At 42.6% G+C, this 13,834-nt stretch overlaps 1 protein-coding gene across 1 annotated transcript in view; it reads left to right on the top strand.

Annotated features, from left to right (window-relative positions):
* The first annotated feature begins 4,150 nt into the window (after positions 1-4,150).
* The window catches only part of fam20cb (FAM20C golgi associated secretory pathway kinase b), a 46,274-nt gene continuing 36,590 nt past the window's right edge, over positions 4,151-13,834 (top strand). The window contains exons 1-3 of the mRNA XM_026316240.1: positions 4,151-5,441; positions 5,693-5,868; positions 9,692-9,770. Coding sequence (XP_026172025.1) covers positions 4,930-5,441; positions 5,693-5,868; positions 9,692-9,770 — 767 coding nt within the window. The 5' untranslated portion in view covers positions 4,151-4,929. The remainder of the gene's footprint in view (positions 5,442-5,692; positions 5,869-9,691; positions 9,771-13,834) is intronic.

Here is a 13,834-nt window from a genome sequence, read left to right as displayed (position 1 = left end):
TGACTTTGATGAGCCCCTGACTTTTTCTCCAGCTCCACCGTGAGTGAAATGTCTCAGCGGCTATTGAATGGGCTAATGGATTTCTATGAAATTTGGTACACACATTCATGTCTCCCTAAAGATGAAATATAATAACTTTGGAGATCCCTTAACTTTTCATGTAGCGCCATAATCAGGTATCATTTCATTATTTTTTCTTTCAGGTTTATGATCAAATACCTGCTACAATTCCCACCCTCCTCAATTGTACTTTCATAGAAATTTCTGTCTCTGTGCGTTATCTCGTAATAGGTTGGTGACCTGTCCAAGGTGTTTCCTGCCACCCTATGAAGGATACGCAGGTAGGGCTAAGGGACAGATAGTTATTTTCCACCCCGTAAGCAGAGACATTTGGAGGAAACTGATGTCTTGACATTTTATTTTGTGTCAGTGTACACATATCACTTTGATGTTTATTGTGCACCCTTTACATTGTTCAGGTATAAAATATCGGCTACAAGCAGCTTTAGTTAACTCAGTTATTGTGATTACACCAATGAGAACAAACCAGCCCACTTTAATTTGCTATACTGTAATAATTATTCATGAAGAAATATATTTTTTGATTTATTTTGTAAGCACACTAATACTTGCGTAGAGCTACGGATCTGTAAAGGGCTGCCAGGATGAGTCTTTTTAAGCCTTCAGGCATCATCTTAAAACACAGTAAATTCTCGTATGAGTGTTGCATTTTGTCTAAGTGAGATGCCAATTATTTTTATAAACAGTGTCCATCCCTCTGCAAGTGAGAACAAAGTGATGATCACAAAGAAAACACACCTCTCTCACACGTCCCTAATATGCAATCAAGCAGAATGTCAACTCTGCTTTGTGCTGACACTCACAAGTGATAATTGTGTAAACAAAAGGCGCATCATCCATGCAAACACTATAAGGAAATAGATGAAACAGCACAACAAAAGAATAACAGTATCAAGAACAATACTGAAAATAAAACGGGACACTTGGGTGAGGCTGATGCAGAAACAAGTCTGTTGATTTCAGCGAGTCCTCTGTGAGTGTGGGTGCTTTTACAGAAGTGATTATCCTGACACTTTAAATGTGTCTGTGTTTATGCATGTGGTTCCTGAACTGAGCACCTTTAAATGAAGCAGTGAAGGGGCTGGTAGAGGGCTGAGGAGACAGAGGAGCAGTGAGAGCGAGGTGAGGCTTATTGGGGCCAACAGAGGGCATTGTTATCTGTAATATCCATTCAAATGTGCCGTATCAGATGCAGTGAGTGCAGCGCTACTCAGGGATGGAAATTAGTCTTGTTCTCCACTCGGCCCTGGTCACGCCAAGGGCAAATTCAGACAAATGAATTTACTCAGACAATACAGATAGAACGCTGGCGATACAGAGGCATGTGTGAATGGCAGAAACACTGGAGGGTTATGAAGCAGAAGTCCGTGCCTCAGTATGCCATCCGACCTGTGCTCGCTTTTTTTTTTTTTTTCTTACAGTGCAAAACAACTGTCAGCATTTTATTTCCATGCAGCTTGAGGGTGACTTTCACTTTTTATTTTAACGTGGTATATTCCTAAAGCCTTTTACTATTTTCCCACTGCTGCAGATTTAATCCAGTGATGACTGCAATTCTCCATATAACAGCAGAGTTTCTTGTGATGATGAATATAATACATACATACATTTCACTCTTCACTCAACTTCCAACGGTGATTTGACCTTAGTTTGATACACCCTTGGTTTATACTGGAACTTAGACTGAGACAGGACTTTTTTTCTATTAGGGGTTTACTAGTTAAAAATGCACTGAGCTGTTCAAAATAACACCATAAGCAACGAAACATGCTTCTATTGTTTCATTTTATGGTATGCAATGAAAATAATAGCTCCAAGAAATAATGGTGTTTATTTATAGAAATATGAGAGACTAACCAGGTTTTTTATTTTTTTTACACTATACAGATGTATTATGATATGAAATATCAGCTAACAAAATGAAAATGTCATTTTGACTTTCTGACTGCTCTCTGCTCTTAACTCAATCTAATTTGCAGACTTTGTACAGTAGCAAAGCTCAGCCTTCACTCTGATAGTGCAGATAGGAACAGGAATTGTGCTATCCTGCTATCCCCCTGTGCTATCTCCCTAAGAGACACTGTGCAGTGTAGAGGACATAAATCTTGTGTATTTACGACCTACGCTGTAGTCAGCTATCTGTTAGGATACCCTGCAACTCTTCTGCTCTTCATACTATTGTCACATCAGAGGATGGTGTTTCTCAGTTGGTGTTTTATGGCACACGTGAACTGGAGAAGCTCCGTCAAAAAAAAACCAAACAAACCTTGAATTGTGTGGATAAAGGGTGAAATTTGAGCCTGGAAATCCCAGAGTTGGATCCTTTTGTCTGTAGATTTCTTAGGTTTTTTTTTTTTTTTTTGCACAGTTTTGTCATCATACCTTGTATCTCTGCCCAGCAATAGAGTAGGATTATTACATTGGAGTTGGCAAATTGTCATCACACAAACGTCTGCTTCTGTTACCACATCTGAAGCACTAATGTCATTTGACAGCATTAAAATGAGAGTAAAAAAAAAAAAGTGTTGACGTATCAGCCCAACAGCAAGAAAACAGGCAAATCAAGCAGTCCTCCTGATTCCTCCTGAAAGGATCAGCTACAATTGCACAAGACAGCCCTTGTGAGGAACCACTGACCCATCGACTGCTGTGATCCATGTCTGACTGACATCAATACACATTCATCTCTACTTGTTTCACCTCGGGCTAGTAGGCCATAGGCTACAGTGGCTGGCGTGAGATCTGGACAGGCAACAAGCATCACTTTGTCTTCCACACCCCCACTATCACTGACATCAAACACCAGACGGGGCGATCTGATAGACCGTTTGCTTTGTTGGGAATTAGTCATTGTTAAAAGGCCCCAAAATGTCAATGGCCAATGTGTCTTAGGTATGTAAACCCTCAATTGTGCCGTAACTTAGGAAGAAAACGTAATCCTTCCTTTGCTGGAAATAAAACAATGTTGACTTTATGTCTGACACCTGATGCTTTTTCCTGGAATCACTTCACACCACCACACACACACACATAAGTACACACTCCATTTAGAGCCACAGATTAGCAAAGATCTCTGTGCTGCTGTTTTAATTTTGCCTTTATATCAGCTTCATTAACATTCACCACTAATGTCGGGTTCCAGTGGGTAAATCCCTCCACGGAGCCTATCTTAAGCCATCTCCACTTTCTCTCTCATGAATCTGCTGTTAGAACAACAACCACCACCATCTCCCTCCCACTTTTTCTCTGGGCTCTTTTTAATTATAAATTAATCTAGGGAGGTAATCACAGGCAGCATGATCAATTACTCATGCATACATGCCATACTATGAAATGCAAGCAGGTTATTACCCTGCATGTTTACAGTCACTGGCATAGAGGATACAGCCATGATGCTGCGCCAATTAGCCATAAAAAAAGAAGCATTAGTCCACTGACTGCATATTGGAGAGGGCTGCATTTGGTTTTCATGGCAATTTATCTGGGTATATGTGCTTCATGTGGTGCACAGATTAGAAGTCAGAGCATCAGAAAAGCGTAGACTAAGTTTTTTTTTTTTTTTTTCTCAACTGCATGAGTCTTTTTACTTTCAGGGCTGAAAGGTGCTTTGTGGTTTTCATTTCATGCAGCCTTTAAACATTATTGAAGATGTGATAGCTGCTGAGTGGCAGCAGTGCAGGATGGAACTGAATCCTCAGACTGATGAGCAGTCTAATAGGCCTGTCTAATGTATCATCGATGGATTGACTGCCGTCTCGGAGGAGACATTTCAGAGGGATTCCAGCAGATGAATTTCAGAAAAGCTTTGCTGTTGCGGCTGTGCTGAATTCTGGCCAGCTGAAAGACGCCCTCTTGTTGCGCAGACGGGATGTGCACAGAGGAGTCATTCCAAGAGGAGTACAGACGACCAGTTATATGCTTCACATGGTCACAGTGTCTCACTATTCCTGTCCCTCTCTCCCTCTTCTCTCTCTCTCTCCCCTCAACCAATCTGCGCATGGTGACGCTGCGCAAAGGCTGGATCTAGTCTTGGCTTCATCATCATATTTAACACACCCACCCAGATTCACACATGCTACAAGAAGCGCGTTCTCTTATCCCGCTGTACTTCTAGATGTTGTCCGGACCTGCTGCCTCCTTTGACCCGTGTAGTTCATTCCGTCGGCTTGCCACGGCTGATTAGTGGAGACCCCATGTGTCAGAATTAGGCATCCTGGGTCGCTGAGGTGGATGAGAGCGCACACGTCGACTACTTCTCCGGGACTTTCCCTGAAAAAACATAATATGTGAAGAGCTGCACTCCTCGTACGCGTTCCCTGGTCACCGTCCCAGCTGATTCACGGCTGCTCTTCCAGCACAGGATCGAGGTCGGACGGTGAGCCTGATGCGCGCACTCGGACCTTTTGGACAAGCACGTTTAACGGATCGTTTCCCCGCGTATCTCAGCTGCTTTTGGATCCTACTCACTTGCCCGCTACTCTGTGATCGTTCTGAAGTATTTGGTGGCCGACAGGAGAGGGGAGAGCGGCAGAGTGAGGAGGATGTGGCTTGCGCAAATCGACCGCTGGTCTGAGCCGATTCGACCTGTTTTACCTGGACGCTTGCGGAAGATTTTGCGCTTCTGAAATATCGGCTGGACACCAGGCAAGACTCTGATGTTGAAAACACAAAGGCTGAACACTGAATCCTTTACTCAAGACGGCAAGTGAAGATGGGTCTTACGTGTTTAATGTATATTTCATTAGATTGGCATCCAGTCTAATAAACATCATCAGCGATGTAGTCAGTTTGTTCATCTGCGTGCTGATCATTTGCAGTAAATACTCACATCTGCTCAAAAGGGAGACCATGAAGATGATCCTCCTGCGCAAATTCCGGGTTTTAATCCTCATGGTGTTCCTTATTGCATGCTCGATGCACATCATGATAGACTTGTTACCAAAGCTGGAGAGGCACAGCAACAGCGGCTGCTCCTGCTCCCACACGCCGAGCGAGGAGCCTCAGAGCTGGGGGAAGCAGGGCTGGCCTAACAAGCACACCCTGCGGATCCTCCAGGACTTCAGCAACGAGCCCAGCTCAAATGTTTCCTCCCACTCACTGGAAAGGATCCCGGCTACAGGCGACAAAACGCAGGCTCTCAGGAGGCTGGAGCATCTCGGGCAGCGCGGTGACAGGAAGAGACAGTTCATCCAGGACGCCACAGTGACCAAGAACATGCCGGTTAAGGGTTCAAGGTTGTCGGCTCTGTATGACCACCCATTATATAAAAGATCCCTGCCACCTCTGACAGACGAGGACACACTGTTCAACGTCAACACAGACATCAGATTTGACCCCAAAGCAACAGAGGATCAGGCATGGTAAAGTGTTTTGCTCATAAAGTCAGTTTTGAAAAGCTCAAGAGAAGCAACTCTAATGCAAGAAAACCTGTTTAAACATTTAACACATTTTCTAAAGCACCAAACATCACATGAAAGGGCTTTTATTTTAATTTGTTGAAATCATACTCAGCTAATCTGCATCTGTGCTGATGGGCTCTTGCACATCACCTGCCACTCTTTGCATAAAAAACCTGAAAATCTCTTTGCCCCCTCTTCCTCCTCTCACCCAGGAATACTGATGGCACCATGGATGAGTTCAGCCCCATGGGGGAGCTGACGGCCGATTCCTACCCCAACTGGCTCCGCTTCCACATTGGGATTAATCGACATGAGCTGTACTCCAGACACAATCCAGTCATCGAGGCTCTCCTGAAGGACCTGGTCATCCAAAAGATCACCAGCGTGGGTGAGTAATAAAAAACATCAGAGGGGGTGATTTGATGGCAGCAGGCAGCAGCAGGGTTTTACTGCACAGATGGAAGGGCAAAATTACACTTTGCTCTGAAGACTCCAAGCGGTTATTACGGAAAACAGCTTGCACAAGTCATCATGACATACAATTCTTGGGAGTATTGATGTATGAAGATGATCAAAGTGTTTGCCATATGACACTAGGAGGAGGTCAAAGAGTTTACTAACCTTTCTGCCAAACTTGCACGTCACTGTTGGTCAATAATAAACTAATTACTAGGGAGTCCAGTGTCAAGGATACTTTGGCTACAATCCCCTTACCTACAGATATCTGCTGCACTCACGGATTTATCACATGCCACTGTAGCTAAACAATTGCTAGCAGTCACTGTTTATTTTGTACAGGTCAAAGTTTAATTTAAAGGGCCTCCTCTATGAAAAACAGTGGCAGCAATGTTGCCAAGAAGTCCAAACAGCACTTCAAATGCCCAGGTCATCATAAAAGTTACCGGATAAGTTTCACTTCAATAATAATGTAACATACCGATTATTGACATTGTCCACTTTGTCCTGTGGGACTGGAAATTAATTTGGCCCCTCAAATCCTCTCTGACATGTTCTTGTGTTTGGAAAAATAGACAAAGTGTAACCGTCAGATAATAGATTCAGGTTTCTGCTTTATTAGTCTAATTAGGAGAATCTAAAACCATAGTTACAGTAGCTAAAATGATCTCCACTAAGTGGATATGGTTATAAAAGAAAGAAAAAAAAACCACATCTTGTAACAGACGTGGCTTCTATTATAGAGCTATGACTTTGTAACTGAATAACAATTTGAATAAGAAAACTATGGTAATTAGTTTTCCGTTACTGTGTGTTGAGCCTGTCAGTCTGTCTCATTTATAATATTTGCAGAGGAGGAGGAGCATCCTCCATCTGTAAATTTTCATCAGGGGAAAAAGTCCAAATGGTACAAAATTAGCCCAAATCATCACACGCTGCCCAAATACAAACTTTATCCAGCCTGTCAAATCAGAAGAGGCCCTGTTGAGTGGAAAACAGCCCAATCTGGCAACACTCTGAGTCTTAACAGGAATCCAAAGGGGAATGTTTGCCTCTAATATGCAGTATCTGGGTCCATTGGTAAAGAGTGAGAGGAGAGCCTGCACAGTGATGTTACTAGTCACAGACGCGGAACACACTTTTTTAACACACACACACAAGTATGCATGAAAATGGAAATCCGCAGGCTATCATGCGACAGCTGATCAGGCTGCACACTCCTGCCTTACAAGGCTGAAAGCATAATAAAACACCACAATCACCACAATACATCAAACCAGAGAGAGCACCTGGTCTCGATGCAGATCACTCAGCTAGTGTGTGTCGCAGCTTCATTCACATCAAACACTGTGGCTTTTTATTTGAGCTTTCCACAGAAAGCCTCAAACCCTTACCTGACAGAGACGATAATCCATCCTGGGGAAGTTATTGTATTTGACTTTTTTACTTTTTTCAGCAAAGGGGGGTATTGCTTTCCCTTTTGGCACAGTCTAGCTCTCACATTCCAAGAGTGCTTGTCGACTCAAGGTCGCCCATCTTGCACTCACTGTAAAAACTGATTGCAGACCTCAGATATCTGCCAATGACAAAACTGTAACTGGCCTGTGGCAAAGATTAAATACTTATCTAGGAGGAGGATTAACTGTTTAGAAAAACAGCATTCCAGCCTGGTCACTACTATTTTTTATTTATTTTATTTTTTTGCTTTTTTTTCCCCCCCTGTCTTTCTACTCAAGATGTTTCCTAATTTTCTCTGATGTTTTTTTCCCTCTTGCTTTCTGGCTCTCAACCTAGGTGGAGAGAGGAAGCTGCTCTCTAGCCAGCTAAATACATGGTGGCTCAGTAATTACAGAGCCCTGCGGCAGAATACCAATAGAAGCCAACAGCAGTTGGTTATTATCTAAACGTAAGGATGGGAATGCTTGGATGTATTTTATATTGCAACTTAATTTGAGCAGTGTTCATCAATGAAGCCATAGCATGCAAAATCAGCAGATATGATAAATGTTGTCGCTGAGAGGAGAAGTCTGTTGCTTTGATGTGTGCAGCGTGCAGCCCAAAAACAGTAAGAGGTAAACATTTTCATAACATGAAGTCTACTGTGAGTGGAGGCTGAAACGAATCATTATTTTCATGGCCACTGCATACGATTTCTCTGCATGCATGAGTTCCTAGCAATTACAGTTAGATTTGCCTTTATTTAAAATGTCTCTAAAGCTCCCATTGAACACACACATGGCTTCACACAGCAGTGGGTGGGGTCACAGGACCTTTTTCTCTGTACACATTCTTGCTTGTCCTTATGATTCCCATGTGGAAAAATAAATGAGAGCGTTGATTGAAAAGGTTGTCCTTTTGCAAAAGGCCACCACTGTTTACAATTGATCAGCTGAAGAAATTACAGTCAAAGTGGCTGCTCTGCACTCTTTGACAAATTTCAGAGTATTTTAGCCCTGTGTATCACATACCCCAGCCCAGAGCCTACTCCCATGAGTGCCTTTAGACTGCATTACCATGTTCAGAAAGGGAGAATACATGAAGGCCGGAAGGATGAATAGAAGCACAAAGGACAGAGACAGAGAGCTAGACCCTCTGGAGAATACACAGAGAGAGTAAACAGTGGAGGAACAGAGAGCGTTGGGCGAGCACTGGCTGTCCTTCACCTCCTCACTCTCCCTTCCCATCAAACAAACACTGACTGTCTCTTCAGAGCATAGGCAAACACACATAGACACACAAACACACACTTAAGCACATATAACCTTTTATATGCAAGCGTGCACGTCACTAGCATGTGACAAAAAGTGAATTTTCAAGCTACATGTGTCTCTTAAATACTCGATGTGAAATTAACAGAATATGATCCCATGTTATCTTCTGTATTAGCATCTGATCTCTGGACTGTTTCTTCTCCCTATATTCTACTGATGCTGCACAACTCATAACTAATGTATGTTTGATGGTGAAATACTTAGTTGTTTAATTAATTAGTCATAAACAGAAAATGATAAAATTGGGATCACTGGTTAGTCTTAGAGCCAGTAAATACATTTTTGCAACTGATATTTCTCATGTAATTTGCTAATTGGAAGTATTGCTAGTTTATTTGAGGATCACTTAGTAAAGGCCAATAACAACCTAGATAGAAAGTTTTATTAAAGCATGGGTCAACTCCTTGGACGTTTTGGGGCCGTTCACAACACATATTTTCCACGCTTATATTTTTAAAGCATGCTCATAATAACCAGAGCGTGTCTACGCCACAGCGAGATGAAATGAATGAAGAATGCAGCAAGTGCATCATTGCAGGTCATGTGACAAGAGCCAGCCAAATCAGCGTCACTCTTTCTGTAACAACATCTGGTTCTCTGTGCTCCCCATCCTTTGTGCTTGAAGGATGGGAAGCACCCAGAGTGTGTGTGTGTGTGTGTGTGTGTGTGTGTTTTTTTTTCTTGTCCACAAACAAATCTAGTAGTTCTTTCTTTGGAAAGAAAGAGAAAGCTGGTGTTTTTCCCACATGTTTTTAGACACTACATGAACCGCCCCTAAAAAAAAACATTTTTCAAGAAACATGTCAAACATTCATTGGTTCCAGCTGGTTAGATGTGAAGATTTGTAGATGTTACTTTAAATTTTCAGGTTTAGGACTGATAGCTTAATGTGCATGTCATCTTTCAGGATGGCATTCCTCAAATATGTGTAGATGATATCAATTCATACATTATTAAGCAGTGTTGTCTGCTTGGATCCAACAGCAATGAAGTCTGGAGGCACTCAGCTCAAGCTCATCATGACCTTCCAGAACTACGGCCAGGCTCTGTTCAAACCCATGAAGTAAGTTATTTTGCTTTTCAGTGAAATGTATTTTATTGGTTATTTTCGTTTTTAAAATAGTTCTTCTTTGTGCAGATGTTCCCCATTTAGACAGGTTGTCCTCATTTGAAGCCACTCCTTAGTATCATGTCAAAGCCTGAGTGCTATTTCAGCATAAAACACCTGTGATGCATCTTTCTACCTCAGCTGACTTCCTTTTCATATCCCACCACCTACTCATTCTCCTCACAACATCAATCTCATTTCCTCATTCTCCTCTCTGGCTCTATCAAATTGCTTTCATTTCAGCATAACCTTGATATTCGATTGAAGGCCGACATCATTCTGCTGTGTCAGACCCAAATGTTGAATAGGAGTTTCACCTCACAGAGCTCTGAGGTGACACATCACATCCTTTAGTGGCCGTGTTGGAGGTCTGACAGTACAGGCTATTTTATTTTATGACTCATTCATCTGATCAGTTTTCTGTCTCTTGATAATGACCACATAAGCTTCATGTACAGATTGCTAATACTACATCTTGTAATGCTCACTGGAGCCTGGACCTATTCAGTATTAGTTCATGGTAATTGTTTGTCTGTACAGTTGCATTGTTTTATTCAGTGTGGCTTTTGAGATGTTTATGTTGATCTGTTGGTTGGTTCAGTTGAAGCATCTTTACAACTACTGGATGAATCAAATGAAAGTCTGTTCAGAGGATAAATCTGACCGACTTATTCTCTTCAGCCTGTTCTGAGTCAAGTGTCTTATGAATTGTAATAACTCCTGACTTGTCCTCTCGTGCTACAGTTAGGTCAGAAGTGCGGTTTGTCTAATACTTTAGCTCACAACCAGATACCTGCAGGACAAGTGACATAGCCTTGGTGTGTTTAGTGCTAATTAGTAAGTTAAGAAACTCACACTACAGCTAACACAACTAACTAACATTTTAAACATTACATTTGCTTATGTTAGCATTTTCAGTGAGAGTGTGTTTGCATTAACATTGTTTGCATTTGACATTAGCATTCATTTCACTGTGACCAAACACAGCAGCACAGAGCACCCAGCAGGATGGTAGACACACTTTAGTTTTTAGTCTAAAAACAGGGCTATTAGTGACTTGGATTTCTTTCATATTGGTTTGGGAGATAGTGAGGAATGGATCCGATAAAGACCAAGAGAACCAGTTTTGCTTAGTGTTTTTATACTATAGGTCCAATGTGCCAATTTAACAGCATTTAGGATTCAGTTTAGGGTACACAGTTTTTGATTTTGTGCCCAGCTTCTCAAGTATCCTCTTAGCTACATGGGGGGCTACATATTTTATCATTATTTTCCCATAGCGTGTTCTCTTCCACGGTGCCAGGGATCTACTCCTGAATCCTACTCCAAGTGTGATACATGCAGAAACATCCAACCAGTAAATTAACACATATCATTAAGGTATCATATAAAGAGGAAGAGCAGCAAAAGAAACACTTTCCTTTTTTTTTTTTTTTTTTTTGTTTAAGCTAACCTCTGCACACTGTGTAATACACCTTGGCTTAACTTCCACAGGAGATAAGTCTACCCAGTGGTGAAAACTGCCCCAGCAGTAGATTCTCAGTAATATTTCATTAATTCACATTTCCTTTATCCACATTGTCATATTTAGAAGATAACACATCCCAACAGAAGTGCTCTTTGCTCCTAATCCTTTCTCGATTGGTGGATTTAAATGTCACCCGTCCTTTGTTATGGTGATTGTAATTTAATTGTGGGTTAATGGTTTTCTACACAGGCCGTTGTCTGGGGTCCGCATGTTAGTATGGAGAGCAGGGTTAAGCCTGTGGATGATAGGTGGCGAGGTTTTCTGTGGGAGGAAAAACTATTCAGAGACTGTTGTAATTACTGCTTCAATCGTGCCACACTAAGTCAGACCAGACGCAACAAGCCTGAAATCATCCTGACAGGCTGGGAAGAGCGGAGATGAGAATGAGATGAGAGGAGGGAAGCGATGGGAGAGAGGAGAGGCATTGCGTGCAAGAGAGGTGGGAGGAGAGGTGAGGGGCCAAGCCTGGAGAAGATGGGGGGTATGGATGAGACACCGAAGAGGAGATGTGTGCAGAGAGAGTGTTGTCAATATACGGACAGTCGAAATCCACAGATTATCTCAGTGCACTGCCTCGAATTTGAACCCAGACGAAAATGTGAAATGACATTTTCCCAGAAAAGCATGGGGCGATGGGGTTGGATGTAAATCTGTTGCTTGCTTGGTTGTCAGAGCCGCAGTGATGTTTGATAATCCTGAAAAACAGCAAATGTGAAAGGGGAGGATTTTTCAATCCCTCTTGCTTGGATGCACTTGACTTTAACAAAATAGGGCAGCCCATGCTGGCATATGCATGTGTGTGCTCTTTTGGACTGCAATCAAGGCCTTGACAGATTTGCACGGTCATTCTTGCTCTATACATCATAGCCCAGCAGGGATCACGCATACACACACTGATATCCACACACACACTCACATATCCACTTAACACCCAACATCATCTCCTCATTCCCAAATCTGCTGGTGTGTTTCCACATGGTGCATCAAAGAGACAGAGGCTGGGAGATCAAAGACTTCTACGGCTGTGCTCTTCTGCTCGGCTCCTTTCAACTCAAATGCAAATGTGTGCCAGGCAATTAGCCAGCTAAGGCAGGCAGGCAGGCAGGCAGGCAGGCAGGCAGGCAGGCAGGCAGGCAGGCAGGCAGGCAGGCAGGCAGGCAGGCATGCGGTGTCTGGGTAACGATCGACCCTCCAACCATCCATATCTGTGGAAACCTGCACTCTCGCTGCTCTGCTCTATCTCGTTATCGGCCTTTCTGCCTGCTTTTCATTCTCAGTATTCTCCCGCGTTGGACCCCCGTCTCTGCAACTGTATCTTCTGTTTGTTTTTCTCTCTCACGTGTTCTTTACTGAACGGCACAGATTCAGAAATTCATTACCAGCCATTTAGCCTTTCTCTCAATTTTCCTTTTTTCCTCGCACAGAGAAAAAGATGATCAGATACTAAGGTCTGTGTTTTGTAGTGGGATCCACTGGCATACCAGGCTCCGCTCTGTGTGTCTATGTAACAACACCCACCTTAACACAATCCCACAGTTTATGTGACAGAGTTTTAACAAGCGTCTGCTGTATTGAGAAACCATAAAGTGGCCTACAGTATCTGTCCACTATGATGTAACACAGATGAATCACTCCGTCTACGCTCCACTTTTTCAGACACGGATAAACCCAGTCTTAAGTAGTCTAATCTAACTCAGGGCATGTTGGGAAATATTTGTTCAGACTGCGAGACTTGTGAGATCAGAGAAGCTTCATAGCATGACACTGAAAATCCCAACTGATGCCCAGCCCCGTGTTGCATAAACAGATGAAAACATCGCAGTTGTACTGTCTGCAGTGTAACCTGAATAACACTCAGTGTGATGACTGAGCTCAGGTATCGTCTCGGTCACCTCGTCACCCTCTGTATCCTGTGATGCCTGTGGCCCCAACTAAAATAACCACAATTTGTGGTATTTCAATAGTTTTTGGGATCATGTCAGACATCCTGCGTAGCCTCCTTTCAGACATTTCCTTTGGCTTTTCGATTGACCTCTCTCAATGTTCTGCTCAGTCATAGCTATCAATGGCCACCTTAATGCTAGGTAAACACAAGGGTCACCAGTTATGACCAGCAGCTTCCAAAAAACAAATTACAGCTTGAAACCGAACTGGTAGCCCGTGGTGGCACTGTGGAAAAAAGAATGTTCCTTCTGAAAAAGCACAGTCCCTTTGGGAAGACCATTTAAAGAACAAAACATTTTGTGCCTTCAAGCACTTACCTTCAAGTTCAAATAATACTAATACACATAATGTGCCTTTTGCTGTCACAAATGTCCATGTACCTTTTAGTGCACTAAAAAGGTTTGCATGTAATACCTAAAGGCTCACAAGGGATCTTTGTTACAAGTACCTTTGTGTAACAGAAATAGACCTGCTGTACTGTGTGTTTGAGTCCCAGTGGTAGTGTTGCACTTTACGTTACTTTAAATCCGAGTGTCGGCAGTGAACA

This window comes from Mastacembelus armatus, chromosome 19 (genome assembly GCF_900324485.2).
Source record: "Mastacembelus armatus chromosome 19, fMasArm1.2, whole genome shotgun sequence".
In the NCBI taxonomy this organism is placed as follows: Eukaryota; Metazoa; Chordata; class Actinopteri; order Synbranchiformes; family Mastacembelidae; genus Mastacembelus; species Mastacembelus armatus.
Note: the sequence above shows the minus strand (reverse complement) of the source record. Positions and strands in the feature narration are given on the sequence as shown.